Source organism: Bos indicus x Bos taurus, chromosome 15 (genome assembly GCF_003369695.1).
Source record: "Bos indicus x Bos taurus breed Angus x Brahman F1 hybrid chromosome 15, Bos_hybrid_MaternalHap_v2.0, whole genome shotgun sequence".
Taxonomy (NCBI): domain Eukaryota; kingdom Metazoa; phylum Chordata; class Mammalia; order Artiodactyla; family Bovidae; genus Bos; species Bos indicus x Bos taurus.
In genome coordinates, this window is record NC_040090.1 from 78,882,937 (window position 1) to 78,896,166 (window position 13,230).

At 35.5% G+C, this 13,230-nt stretch overlaps 1 protein-coding gene across 3 annotated transcripts in view; it reads left to right on the top strand.

Moving 5' to 3' along the window:
- Positions 1-13,230, top strand: part of DYNC2H1 (dynein cytoplasmic 2 heavy chain 1) — a 393,951-nt gene that overhangs the window by 1,276 nt on the left and 379,445 nt on the right. For all 3 annotated transcript variants that reach the window (XM_027563956.1, XM_027563957.1, XM_027563958.1), the window contains exons 2-6: positions 3,853-4,023; positions 4,419-4,554; positions 10,411-10,529; positions 11,515-11,659; positions 12,409-12,641. In XM_027563956.1, the coding sequence (XP_027419757.1) occupies positions 3,853-4,023; positions 4,419-4,554; positions 10,411-10,529; positions 11,515-11,659; positions 12,409-12,641 (804 nt within the window). The remainder of the gene's footprint in view (positions 1-3,852; positions 4,024-4,418; positions 4,555-10,410; positions 10,530-11,514; positions 11,660-12,408; positions 12,642-13,230) is intronic.

Consider the following 13,230-nt stretch of genomic DNA (forward strand, 5'->3'; position numbering starts at 1 on the left):
CTCCAGGCAAGACTACTGGAAGGGGCTGCCATTCCCTTCTCCAGGGGATCTTCCCAACCCAGGGATCAAACCTGTGCATTGCAGGCAGATTCTTTACTGTCTGAGCCACCAGGAGGCCTGCTCCGATAAGTTAGTAGTATATAATTCACAATAAGACCCCCTGCTTCTGCCTTCTGGAGCCTCACTCTGGATGACCTAGAATGACATATACTCAACAAATGATAAAATCAAGCACACTGCTGTAAATGCCTCTGAAAGTTTCAGTTCAGTTCAGTCACTCAGTCGTGCCCGACCATTTGCGACCCCATGGACTGCAGCACGCCAGGCTTGCTTGTCTATCACCAACTCCTGGAGCCTGCTCAAACTCATGTCCATCCAGTGGGTGATGCCATCTGACCAACTCATCCTCTGTCGTCTCCTTCTCCTCCTGCCTTCAATCTTTCCCGGCATCAGGGTCTTTTCCAATGAGCCGGTTCTTCTCATGAGGTGGCCAAAATATTGGAGTTTCAGCTTCAACATCAGTCCTTCCAATGAATATTCAGGACTGATTTCCTTCAGGATCTGGAAGTTTAGGTAGAGTGTAATGGGAAAATAAGATGAGGGGTTTGGATTTGTAAAAATAATTCTTGGTTTGTGTAATGAAAATTGAGTCTATAGCTTTTTTACTTTAATACTTAAGCTAGTAGAGCCCAACAGTGTATTTTATATACAGTCATACATCACAGTACAGATACTTAGTCATATTTGAAAATGTTTTTCTATATCTTAAGTTGTACTTTAGATGTCTGACAGTCAGCATGATTTAACAAATTAACAAATATTAATTCACCCACTATGGTCTGGTATTGTCCTGGGTACTAGGGATAAAGCCGTGAATATGTCAGTTTATTTTCAAGGAGTAACATTTGAATGGACAAAAATTGGTTAAACACATCCACACAGATGGGACTTCCCTTGTGGCTCAGCTGGTAAAGAATCTGCCTGCAATATGAGAGACCTGGGTTCGATCGCTGGGTTGGGAAGATCCCCTGGAGGAGGGAAAGGCTACCCACTCCAGTATTCTAGCCTGGAGAATTCCATGGACAAGTCCATGGGGTTGCAAAGAGTCGGACACGACTGAGTGATTTTAACTTCACTTCACTTCATCCACACAGATATGTAATGTAACATCATTTTAGGTATTGATAAGTGCTGCCAGTAAAAATAGAGTCATGTTAAAGTCGTGATTGGGGCGGGGTGAGGAACTGCATTAAAATAGGGAAGGAGGGAATGCCTGTTTGGATTGGAGCCCTTTGAAATGAGATTTGAATGGTGAGTTAGTTGTAGGCAGATTTAGGGAGGGGCTTCCCTGGTGGCTCAGAAGATAAAGAATCTGCCCCCAATGCTGGAGACCTGGGTTCAGTCCCTGGATTGAGAAGATCCCCTGGAGGAGGGCATGGCAACCCACTCTAGTATCCTTGCCCGGAGAATCCCCATGGACAGAGGAGCCTGGAGGGCTGTAGTCCATGGGGTTGCAAAGATTCAGACACAACTTGAACTGGATCTCATCTTGGTTTCAGAGGGCTGGGAAAAAAAAATTACACAGTCATTGCTGAAGTTTAATGAATAACCCAAAGACTGGAAGTTTAAAATATGGACTGAGCATTTCGGACCTTGTACACCATTTAGGTTGAAATACCAAGTTGTTGGTAGTCTTAAGCAAGAGAGATGTGATCTGGTTTATGCTATAGGATAGAAGTTGGCAAATTTTTTTTCTATAATGGGCCAGATAACAAATATTTTGGGCTTGGGCAGATTGTAAGGTCTCTGTCACAACTTGGCCATTGACGTGAGAAAGCAACGTTGACAATATGTGAATGACTGAGTGTGACTGCATTCAGCTTCATTTATGGACGCTGATGCTTGAATTTCATATCATGAAATATTATTCTTTTGATTTTTAAAAAAATATAGAAATAATTTTGAGCTTGTGAACTGTACAAAACAGGCAGAAGGTTGTAGTCTGCTGATCCCTGATGGATCCCAGGAGGTGATAGAGACATTTTGCAACCTCAAAAAAGAACAAATTATACCTTGCTTGCATGCTAAGTGCTTCAGTCATGTCCATTGACACTAGGGATGGTAGCCTCCAGGCTCCTCTGTCCGTGGGATTCTCCAGGCAAGAATACTGGAGTGGGTTGCCATTTCCTTCTCCAGGGGATCTTCCTGACCCAGGGATCCATCACATCTCTTATGTCTCCTGCATTAGCAATCAGGTTCTTTAACACTAGCACCACCTAGAAAGCCCAATGTATACCTTAGTAATTATCAGATTAGAGTAAGTTAAGAGTAAATAGCAGTTGCTGATGATAGGGAAACTGGAAGATTAGGCTAGGAGTGCTGATTCTTTACTCAGGGAAGGAACAGCTGTAGCCGCCTTACCTTTTGCTGTAACTCTGACTGTGGTTAAGGCAAAGCTCATTGTCCTGATGCCCCGCAGCACCTTGGCCAGTGACATAGTTACTGTTTTCAAAGTATGATATTAAAATCTGTATTTTGTGAATATTCTTTCTTCACATAGGTGGGAGTAGAAAAGTTCAAGTGTATGGTCTATTTAATTACTAAGGAATGAATTTTTCAAATTACTTACTGCAGTCTGCAGTTCTCACTTGCTTGTAATGGGAATAAAATGATCATACTAGCATAGAACTCTAATGGGCGAAAATGAGAGTTTGAGAAAAGCAGTAATGCCAAGTAAATGACAGTTCTTTCCTAGTGGCTAAACAGATACAATGATTAGGATAAAAGCAGCACAGAAGCTCACTCATCCTTAGCGTGTTTCTTCACGCACAACAGTGAACTTGTTTGAATTTTTTTTTTTTTTTTACAGCATAGACTTCTCTTCCTGGAAAAAGAAATGAGAACAATTTTGTGAATATGTGTATAATGCAAAAACTTCTTTTGGGCGGTATACTTTACAGCTAATGAACTAATTGCTGTGAAGTGGCCTATTTTAAGCATGGTTGGGTTAGTGAATTCCAGTTTAGCTCAGACAGTTTTAATTTTAAATAATCTAGGTTTATGACAATTTAGTAATAAAGTTTGATGCTCAGATACTTTACACGAAAAACACTGGTTCGGGTAAAGATGATTTTAGGAGATAGACAACCTGTTTTTTTTTTTTTTTGGTTTTTAGGTTGTCTATTTGTGTAGAATTTAGTTTTGGGTAAGAGGGTAATTGGGCTTCCCAGGTGGCCCTAGTGGTAAAGAACCCACCTGCCAGTGCAGGAGACGTGAGAGATGCGGATTTGATCCCTGGGTCAGGAAGATGCCCTGGAGGAGGGCGTGGCAACCCACTCCAGTGTTCTTGCCTGGAGAATTGCAGGGATAGAGGAGCCTGGCGGGTTGCAGTTCATAGAGTCCCAAAGAGCTGGACATGACTGAAGTGACTTAGTTATGCACGCAAGAGGGTAATACACATCCTTGTTACAGAGTTTCTGGAGTAGGGTGGAAAATTATACTATTCACCAGTATGTGCCTGGGGCACACAGCTTTGATTTGTAGTATTAATGAATCTGGCTGGAGTGGAGTAGTTCGCACTGTATGTCAACAATAGTTATGTAGTGCTTTTGTTTATAATCACTTATCAATTATCAAAGTAGCTTTATGATACAATCACCTATAAGTGGTGATACCATTTTCAAACCCAGGTTTTCTTACGGAGCAAAGACAGACTGATTGTAATATACTATAATTATTTCTAAAGTATACTTTTACCAAGGGGTAAAATTATAGGGACAACATTTTAGGGTAATATTTTCAAATATTAACTTTATGAAAATAACATTAAAAATCATTTGTTTATCACTTTAGATTGATTTTGCTGACACAAAAGATAAAGTGCTGGTGTTTTTCAAGCTGCGACCCGAAGTAATTACTGATCAAAATCTACATAATAATATTCTTGTTTCATCTATGTTAGAATCACCTATTAATTCCCTTTACCAAGCTGTCCGGCAAGTATTTGCACCAATGTTACTAAAGGTGAGTAAATTAAAGTAGCTTGTATGATTGTTGATTTTAGCCTAAGTCTTTGGATAAATGCTTTCATACACACAAATATAAATATTTATTATTTTATTTATTGGTAATATTAGAAATTAAAATATTTTTTAATTAAAAAATAATTAAATTTGTTGACAAATAGAGAAATTGGAAAAGATGTAAAATGCAATCTACATCCATTCTTAAATTGTGATGGTAAATGACCTTTATAAAGTTTTAACTGTTGAAAGGACTTTTATCCCTCTCTTAAGAGATGGAGGTAGTGCCAGGCTTTGAGTGAAACAAGTATATTTGGACTTAGTTTTTGAAAAGGTTTTAGGAAGCCTGTTTGGCAAGATATTGATCATCATGTGCTCTTGTCTGATTTTATTTAGGATCAGGAATGGAGCAGAAACTTTGATCCCAAACTTCAGAACCTTTTGAGTGAACTAGAAGCTGGTTTGGGTATAGTTCTACGAAGATCAGATACTAACTTATCAAAACTGAAATTTAAGGAAGATGACACACGAGGTATTTAGCCATAATTTTATCAAAGAAAGTCAAAACCATTGCCTTATTAGTACATAGTAAATTAATACACTTTTTCAAATATTTCTTTGCACCTTTGGTTCGTCTCTGAGCTTGAGCTGATTTTAAATGTATAGATTTATGTATGGATTTGGAGAAGGGGAAAGTGTAATCTCTTTTAATGTTCAGTTTATGGAAATAATATGATTGATTCTCATTGTTTTCAGTAGTTCTGTTTTATTAAGTCATTGTGAACACTGAATTAGCAAATACTGAAAATTTGTGCCTAGGACCCTGTGAGCCTCTGGTCATAACATTTTCACCAGCTGCTCAACATACAACTGATTTTAGGTGTGTTTTTTAGACACATTATTTAATATATATTGTTGCTGAATTATCATTGAGCTCGTGGGCAACAGCACTGTAACTCATGCCTGTATGACGTTCATCTAACAGAAGCGTGTTCTCTTTAAGGCGCATCACAGTGCTCTAGTGCTGGGGACGGGAGACAGCACTGCTGACTGCGCTCCGGGTCAATTTAAATAGCAAAACCACCAACAAGAAGCGCAAAATGTGAAACTATGACGCTACATAAACTATGAAAAACACGATAGGAAAAAGACAAGCATTGTTGCTTTGTTCAGGCTTCAGTTCAGTTCAGTTCATTCGCTCAGTCGTGTCCAACTCTTTGCGACCCCATGAATCGCAGCACGCCAGGCCTCCCTGTCCATCACCAACTCCCGGAGTTCACGCAAACTCACGTCCATTGAGTCGGTGATGCCATCCAGCCATCTCATCCTCTGTTGTTCCCTTCTCCTCCTGCCCCCAATCCCTCCCAGCATCAGAGTCTTTTCCAGTGAGTCAACTCTTTGCATGAGGTGGCCAAAGTACTGGAGTTTCAACTTTAGCATCATTCCTTCCAAAGAAATCCCAGGGCTGATTTCCTTCAGAATGGAATGGTTGGATCTTCTTGCAGTCCAAGCAACCTTAGCTGGGAACATAGGTGTTGGGCAACTAAAATTTCTCACAGCTCTGTGTGTCTGCAAATGACCATGAGTGCTCTGAGAGTAGTGACTTCGGATACATATAAATATTAATGAGTAGGTTCTTCATAAATCCAGAATCTGTGAGTAATGAGGATTGATACTAATTGTATATTTGCAAAGATAATAAACCAGTGACTGTTTTTTAAAATGTATTTTTTTCTGAAGCTGATTATAATTTTGTGGCCATAGATAAATTATTTCCAAGAACAATTAAGATGAAATTTATGACATACAGAAATCATTGGTTTAAAATATCAGATGTAGTTTTATACTTTGCTTGAATAGTAAAATAAATCCTGTCTAAATCCTTTCTGAATCTCATACAACCAGAAAGGTTAGTGAATTTACTTCCAGCATGTGATTAAGCAACTAGAGATTGTCCATTTCATTAGGAAACTTAAATACAAATTTGAAAGAAAACTGTTTTATTTTTTCTTTCAGTTTTATTGAGATATGATTGACATACAACAGTGTAAAAGTTTAAGGTGTATAGTATAACGATTTGACTTAAAATACATCAAACAATGATTATCACATAAGTGTAGTGAATATCCATCACCTCATATGGATACAAATTAAAGGAATAGGAAAAAAATCTTTTTCTTGTGATGAGAACTCTTAGGATTTACTTGCTATCTTATCTCTTTCATGTATAACATATCAGTGCTATTTAATGTTTATCATGTTATAGCTTCCTTGTTGGCTCATTGGTATAGAATCTGCATGCCAGTGCAGGAGACATGGGTTCTATCCCTGGTCTTGGAACGTATCTTGGAGAATGAAATAGCAACCCACTTCCATATTCTTGCCAGGAGAACCTCATGGACAGAGGATCCTGAGGACTGTAGTCCATGGGTTTGCAAATAGTCAGACATGACTGAGTGACTGAACAACAACAACAACAACAACATTGCATCCCTACTAATTTATCTTTTGAAATTTGTATCTTTTAACCACCTTCATTCAATTCACTATGATGAGTGTAGTTATAATATGTTACCATGGAAAGATAGTGCATATTTCTTAACTATATTCCCTTAAATATATTCCCTATATTCCCTATACTATATCAAATGGTATACATTTGATACCAGTGACTCATTTATTTTGTAACGGACAGTTACAAAGCTTGGGTTTCTCCAGGAACTTGTAGTTGAAGCCAGGCATGGCGGGTGGGCACTGGTAAGCACATGGTGGCCCTATAGCTTGTGCCTCACTCTGGCGATGAGCTGGTGGTGCCAACTCTTTATAACTCTGCTTTTGTTTTGTTGTTCATTTGTTTTGTGTCTTAGGTTCCACATATAAGTGAGATTATTCAGTATTGTCTTTCACTGCCTGACTTACTTAGCGTAATGCCATCTAGGCATATACACGTTATCAGAAATGGCAAGATTTTGTTCTCTTTTATGACTGAGTAATATTCCATTGTATATATGTACTACATCATCTTTTTCTATTCATCTGTTTATGGGCATGTAGGTTGCTTCTGTATCTTGGCTATTGTAAATAATGGTGCAGTCAACATAGGAGAACATATATCTTTTTTAATTAGTGTTTTTGTTTTTTTCATATAAATGCCCAGAAGTGTAATTGCTGGATCATATGATAGTTCTAGTTTTAATTTTTTGAGCAATGTCCATGCTGTTTTCCATAATGGCTGCTCTACTTTCCCTTCCATTTTTCATGTGCCTGTTGGCCATCTGTTTCTTTTCTTTGGAAAAATGTTTATTCAGATCCTCTGCCTATTTGAGAAAAATTTTAATAACAAAGCAATGTTATTTTTGGATATAGAGTTATATGAATTTTTTGTATATTATGAATATTAACCCTCATTTCCCACCTTACTGGGTTTCCCTAGTGGCCCAGACTATAAAGAATCTGCCTGCAATGTAGGAGACCTGGGTTCGATCTCTGGGTCAGGAATATCCCTTGGAGAAGGGAATGGCTACCAACTCCAGTATTCCTGCCTGGAGAATTCCATGGAGGAGCTTAGCAGGCTATAGTTCATGGTGTTGCCAGTATCTTGCAGTTTTACCAGATTCATTGATGAGATCTACTTTTGTATAGTATCATCTGCAAACAGTGACAGCGGAGCTTCTTCCTTTCCAGTTTGCATTCCTTTTATTTCTTTTTCTTGTCTGATTGCTGTGGCTAGGACTTCCAATACTATGTTGAATAAAAGTGGGTGAGAGTGGCCATCCTTGTCTTGTTTCTGATATTAGAGGAGATGCTTTCAGCTTTTCACCCTTGAGTATGATGTTAGCTGTGGGCTTATCACATATGTCCTTGATTATGTTCTCTCTATACCTCATTTTTGTTGCTGAGAGTTTTTAATCATTAATGGATGCTTACTTTTGTCAAAAGTTTTTCTGTATTTATTGAGGTGACTTTGTGATTTTTATTCTTCAGTTTGTTAATGTGGTATCTCATTGATTGATTTTTGGATATTGAATCATCTACATCTCTAGGATAAATCCCACTTGACTGGTGTATGGTCCTTTTAATGTATTGTTGAGTTTGGTATGCTCATGTTTTGTTGAGGATTTTTGTACTCATATTTATTGTGATACTGACCTTTAATTTTCCTTTTTTGTGATTCTTTGTCTGGTTTTGATTTTAGGGAGATGCTGGCCCTTGAAAATGAGTATGGAAGGATGCCTTCCTCTGTAGCTTTTTGGAATAATTTGAGCATGATAGGTGTTAACTTTTCTCTGCAATATTTGGTAGACTTCACCAAACCATGTGATGTGTGAAGCCATCTAGTCCTGGACTGCAGTACTTGGGAGCTGCTTTTTACTGATTCAGTTTCATGACTGGTAGTTGTTCTCATATTTTTCTATTTCTTCCTGATTCAGTCTTGGGAAATTGTACATTTCTAGGAATTTGTCCTTTTCTTCTAGGCTGTCCATTTTATTGGTGTATAATTGTTCTTAATAATCTCTTATGACTCTTTAAATTTTTGCGGTGTCAGTTCCTTTTTAGTTTCTGATTTTATTGATTTTGGCCCTCTGTCCTTTTTTCTTGATGAGTGTGGCAAAGTTTATCAATGATGTTTATTTTTTTTAAAGAACCAGCTCTTAGTTTCATTGATCTTTCTATTACTTTTTAGTTCCTGTTTCATTTATTTGTGCTCTGATCTTTATGACTTCTTTCCTTCTGCTAACTTTTGGTTTTATTTATTCTTTTTTTCCTAGTTACTTTAGGTGTAAAGTTAGGTTGTTTGAGATTTTTCTTGTTTTGTGGAATAGGCTGTATCACTATAAACTTCCCTCTTAGAACTGCTTTTGCTGCATCATGTAGATTTTAGATTGTTGTGTTTTTATTTTCATTTTTCTTCATGTATTAAAAATTTTTTTTTCTATGATCCATTGTTTGTTTGTAGCATGTTGTTTAGCCTCTACTTGTTTGTGATTTTTTTTTGCAATTTTTTCCCTGCTAGTTGATTACTTGTCTCGGAGCATCGTAGTCAGAAAAGATGCTTGATCTGATTTCAGGTTTTAAAATTTGCTGAGTCTTGTTTCTGTGGCCTAGCATGGGATTTGTCCTAGAGAATGTACTATATATATTTGAAATAAATGTATATTTTGCTGCTTGTGGGTGTAATGTCCTATATCTATAAGTTTATTTGGTCTAATGTGTTGTTTAAGGCCATTGTTTCCTTATTCATTTTCTGTCTGAATAATATGTCCATTGGTGTAAGTGGGAGGTTAAAGTTCCCTACTATGAATTTATTATTGTCAGGTTTTCCCTGTATGTCTGTTAATATTTGCTTTATGTATTAGACGTTCCTATGTTGGTTGGATATATATTTATATTGTGTTATATCTTCTTGAATTGATCACTAATCAATATGTAATGTCCTTCTTTATCATTTGTGACAGTGTTTATTTTTTTAATTTGACATAAGTGTTGCTTTCTTGATTTCTATTTACTTTGAATACCTTTTCCCATCCCCTTTCAGTCTCAGTGTGACTTTAGATCCAAAGCAAGTCTCCAAGAGGCAACATATATATGGATTTTGTTTTCATATCCATTCAGGCATTTTAAAGTACTTATTGATAAGTGTGTACTGATTGCCATTTTGTTAATTGCTTAGGGGTTGTTTTGTTGTTCGTTTTTGTTCATAGAAATTGTAAAATTCATTTTCTGTACTTGGTGAATAATACAGAAACGTGCAAAATCAGCAAGTGAAACCAATTACTTTCTGGCTTTTTATTTTTAATTGTTTCCTTCTTTTTCCTAGTTTTATTGAGATAATTGACATGTAGCATTATATAAGTTTCAGGTGTATAATATAGTAATTTGACTTGCATGTGGCATGAAATGGTTGTCACAGTAAGTTTAGTGAACATCCATTATGTTGTAGATACAAAGTTAAACAGAGTTTCCCTTATGATAAGAAACCTTAGGATATATTGTCTTTAGAACTTTCATATATAACATAAAGCAGCACTATTTACATTTATAATATTGTACATTATATCTCTAGTACTTATTTAATCTTATAACTAGTAGTTTGTACCTTTTGAGCAGCTTCATCCACTTCTGTCTCTCCTCATTCCCCACCTCTGGTAACCAACAGTCTAATCTCTTTTTATATTAGTTTATTTGTGAGATTTTGAAGTTATAATTGACTTACAATAATATATTAATTATATTATAATATTTTTATATTTAATTATTTTAAGATAATATTATTATAATAATATTAGTTCCTGGTATACCAAATATAGTATTTCATTATTTCTTTACATTTCAAAATGGTGACCATGATAATAGTTGATATTTCTTATTTTTCCCTTTCACTTTTCAGGTATTCTTACACCAAGTGATGAGTTCCAGTTTTGGATAGAACAAGCTCATCGTGGAAGTAAACAGATTACCAAAGAAAGAGCCAGTTATTTTAAAGAATTATTTGAAACAATTGCAAGAGTATGTGATTCATATATAGTTATATATCAGGTTTTGATAGAAATACTGTAGCATTCAATTTTTATTAACTTTATCTCTGTTTTAAAATCATTATTTGATAGCTTTGGACAAAATATATTCTTCAGATGTAACAGAGTTTACTTAAGATATGTATTTAAAATGAGTACAACTTAGAAGTCCAAACTTCTGAAAAAGTTAAATTCTAATCACTAGAAAATATTTTTCTCAAAAATATAATTACTTTTATGCAGATAGAAAAAAATGAGAAGCCCAATATTAAGAGGTTTGTCCATGTGGAGATAATACGTTCTTTTGGAAAATTGTTCACTTTTTTCAAATTAGCAGTTTGGAGGAATCTGAAATATAAAAAGTCTTAGTTTGATACTTTATTAGATTGATTATTCCTTGATACATCTATGGAAAGGTTAAATAAGTGACCATTTTGTTTTTTTACAAAAATCTATTCTTTTCAAAATAAATATTTAGTAATTTTTTGTTCATTCTAAGTATTATTTCATTATTGCCATTTGAATGAAGTGTTTGAAGTGGTTTAAAACTTTTTTTGTGGCAGTAATGAAATCATGTACTAGATTTGTACTATTGGTAACATTGTGCAAACCAGGAAATGAATGAATAAGGATAAATGAAGTGAAAAAGATAGTATGTATATAGTGTTAAATGAACACTCTATTGTATAAATAAAAGAAATGAATCCAAACTTAGAGGAAGTTAGGCCAAGGGTAAAAATAAATTTATAGGGTTTATGCAGATCTTATTTTTTCTTCTGGCTTTTATGAAATTTATGTTTGTGAAGGATCAGATAGGGTATTTGCATAAAGAAGTTATATAGCGTCTGGTAGAAGAAGAGGAGAAAATAATGGCAGATATTAGAATCGTAGCATTGACAAACTCTGGCAACGTTTTGTTTATATTGCCCCAGGTGCAAATACGATTATGTTTAAACATGAACGCATTTTGGTTTTAGGAATTTTATAACTTGGATGGTCTGTCCTTATTGGAAGTGGTTGACTTGGTGGAGACAACTCGGGATGTTGTAGATGATGTGTGGAGACAAACAGAACATGATCATTATCCTGAATCACGAATGTTACATCTCTTAGATATTATAGGTACTAGTAAAGAAATACACTTTTGAAATTTTGGAAGCTTGCCTTATTTTATTTTCTATTTCTTCCTTTGAGTCCTTCTCTGAAATGCTCCTTAATAGAGTAATTGTTGCTTAAAGTAACTCTTAGAGCAAATTATATAGGATTATTTAAGTAGATGTTTGTACATAGTTAATTTAAATCACAGTGTCAATTTCTTTGATAATCAAATAACATAGATTTTTTTTATGTATGTAAAAAATGCATGTATTAGTTTAGACTTTATTTTTAACCAACTGAAAAGTTTAATGTATATTGGATTATCTGTCAATAAAAAAAATATACTTTTTGACTTAGAATATACCTTTATCATTATTATCCTAAGGACCTACCAGACAAGTACATAAAAGGACATTTATTACAGCATTGTTTGTACAATGAGAGTAGAAACAAATAGCAGTTGAGAACTGATTATGTAATGTCATATCCATACTGTGGGACTGACTGAGGCCTTTAAAAATTTCTATGTATATTTCTATGCTTCAAAGATATACAGGATATAATGAAAGATGCCAATATACAAATACATGTGTGCGTGTGTGTTTTTAAAAAATATTTGTTATTAACAGTGCTTGTCTAAAGGTGTAGATGTGGTATTTCATAGATTGTTGACTTGCTAATTTATATCATTTTAATTTAATAAAAAGCATGTATTCCATAGTTACTTGCTTAAAAGATGTGTTCATTAAAAAGTTTGTTTTGCACCTCATTAGGTGGTTCATTTGGAAGATTTGTTCAGAAGAAGTTGGGAACGTTGAACCTCTGGGAAGATCCTTATTACCTTGTGAAGGAAAATCTGAAAGCTGGTATTTCAGTTTGTGAACAGTGGGTGACTGCCTGTAGTCATCTGACAGGTCAGGTGTGGCAGCGCTACGTTCCTCACCCGTGGAAAAATGAAAAATATTTTCCGGAAACACTTGACAAGCTTGGCAAACGCCTTGAAGAGGTATCTTCATTTTGATCTTTGTTTTTAAGTGTGAAGTAGGTTCTCACTTGTTTGAGAATGCATTTTATAATCATTAAGAACTATGCATCGGATGGAAATTCTTTAAACTTTTGGGAGAGAAGAAGAGCTCACGTTCACGTGAGATGATTTGTGTGGCTGTGTGGCACAATATCAGGTGCCCAGTGGGCACTGAGTGCTGGTGTCCACATCCTTCCTTTTTCTTTGATGTGTGGCTGTTCAGTTTTTAAGTCATGAACTTCTATTTTGTTGTCCTTTGTTATAAAAAAGATAACCCACTTGTCTATGTATGGAAGCTCTCAGACTTTCTCTTGGCCATTGAAATTATTTTGCAAGCAGATACAGTATTTTAGGGAGTATTCAGTGGTAATATTTGAAATAGCTGCTTAATTTTTGTAAATTAGAGTTTCAGTATAGAACTATATGCTTAACTTGAAGAGGCAGGCAAAGATTGCAGAGCTGACTTTTTCCCTCTGTGCTTAAGGGAACTGTTGTTCTTTGGGAATTTTTTGTTGTTGTTGTTTTGGTAGTTTATTTCATTTTTTTCTGCCTGTGCTGTGTGGCTGGGAGG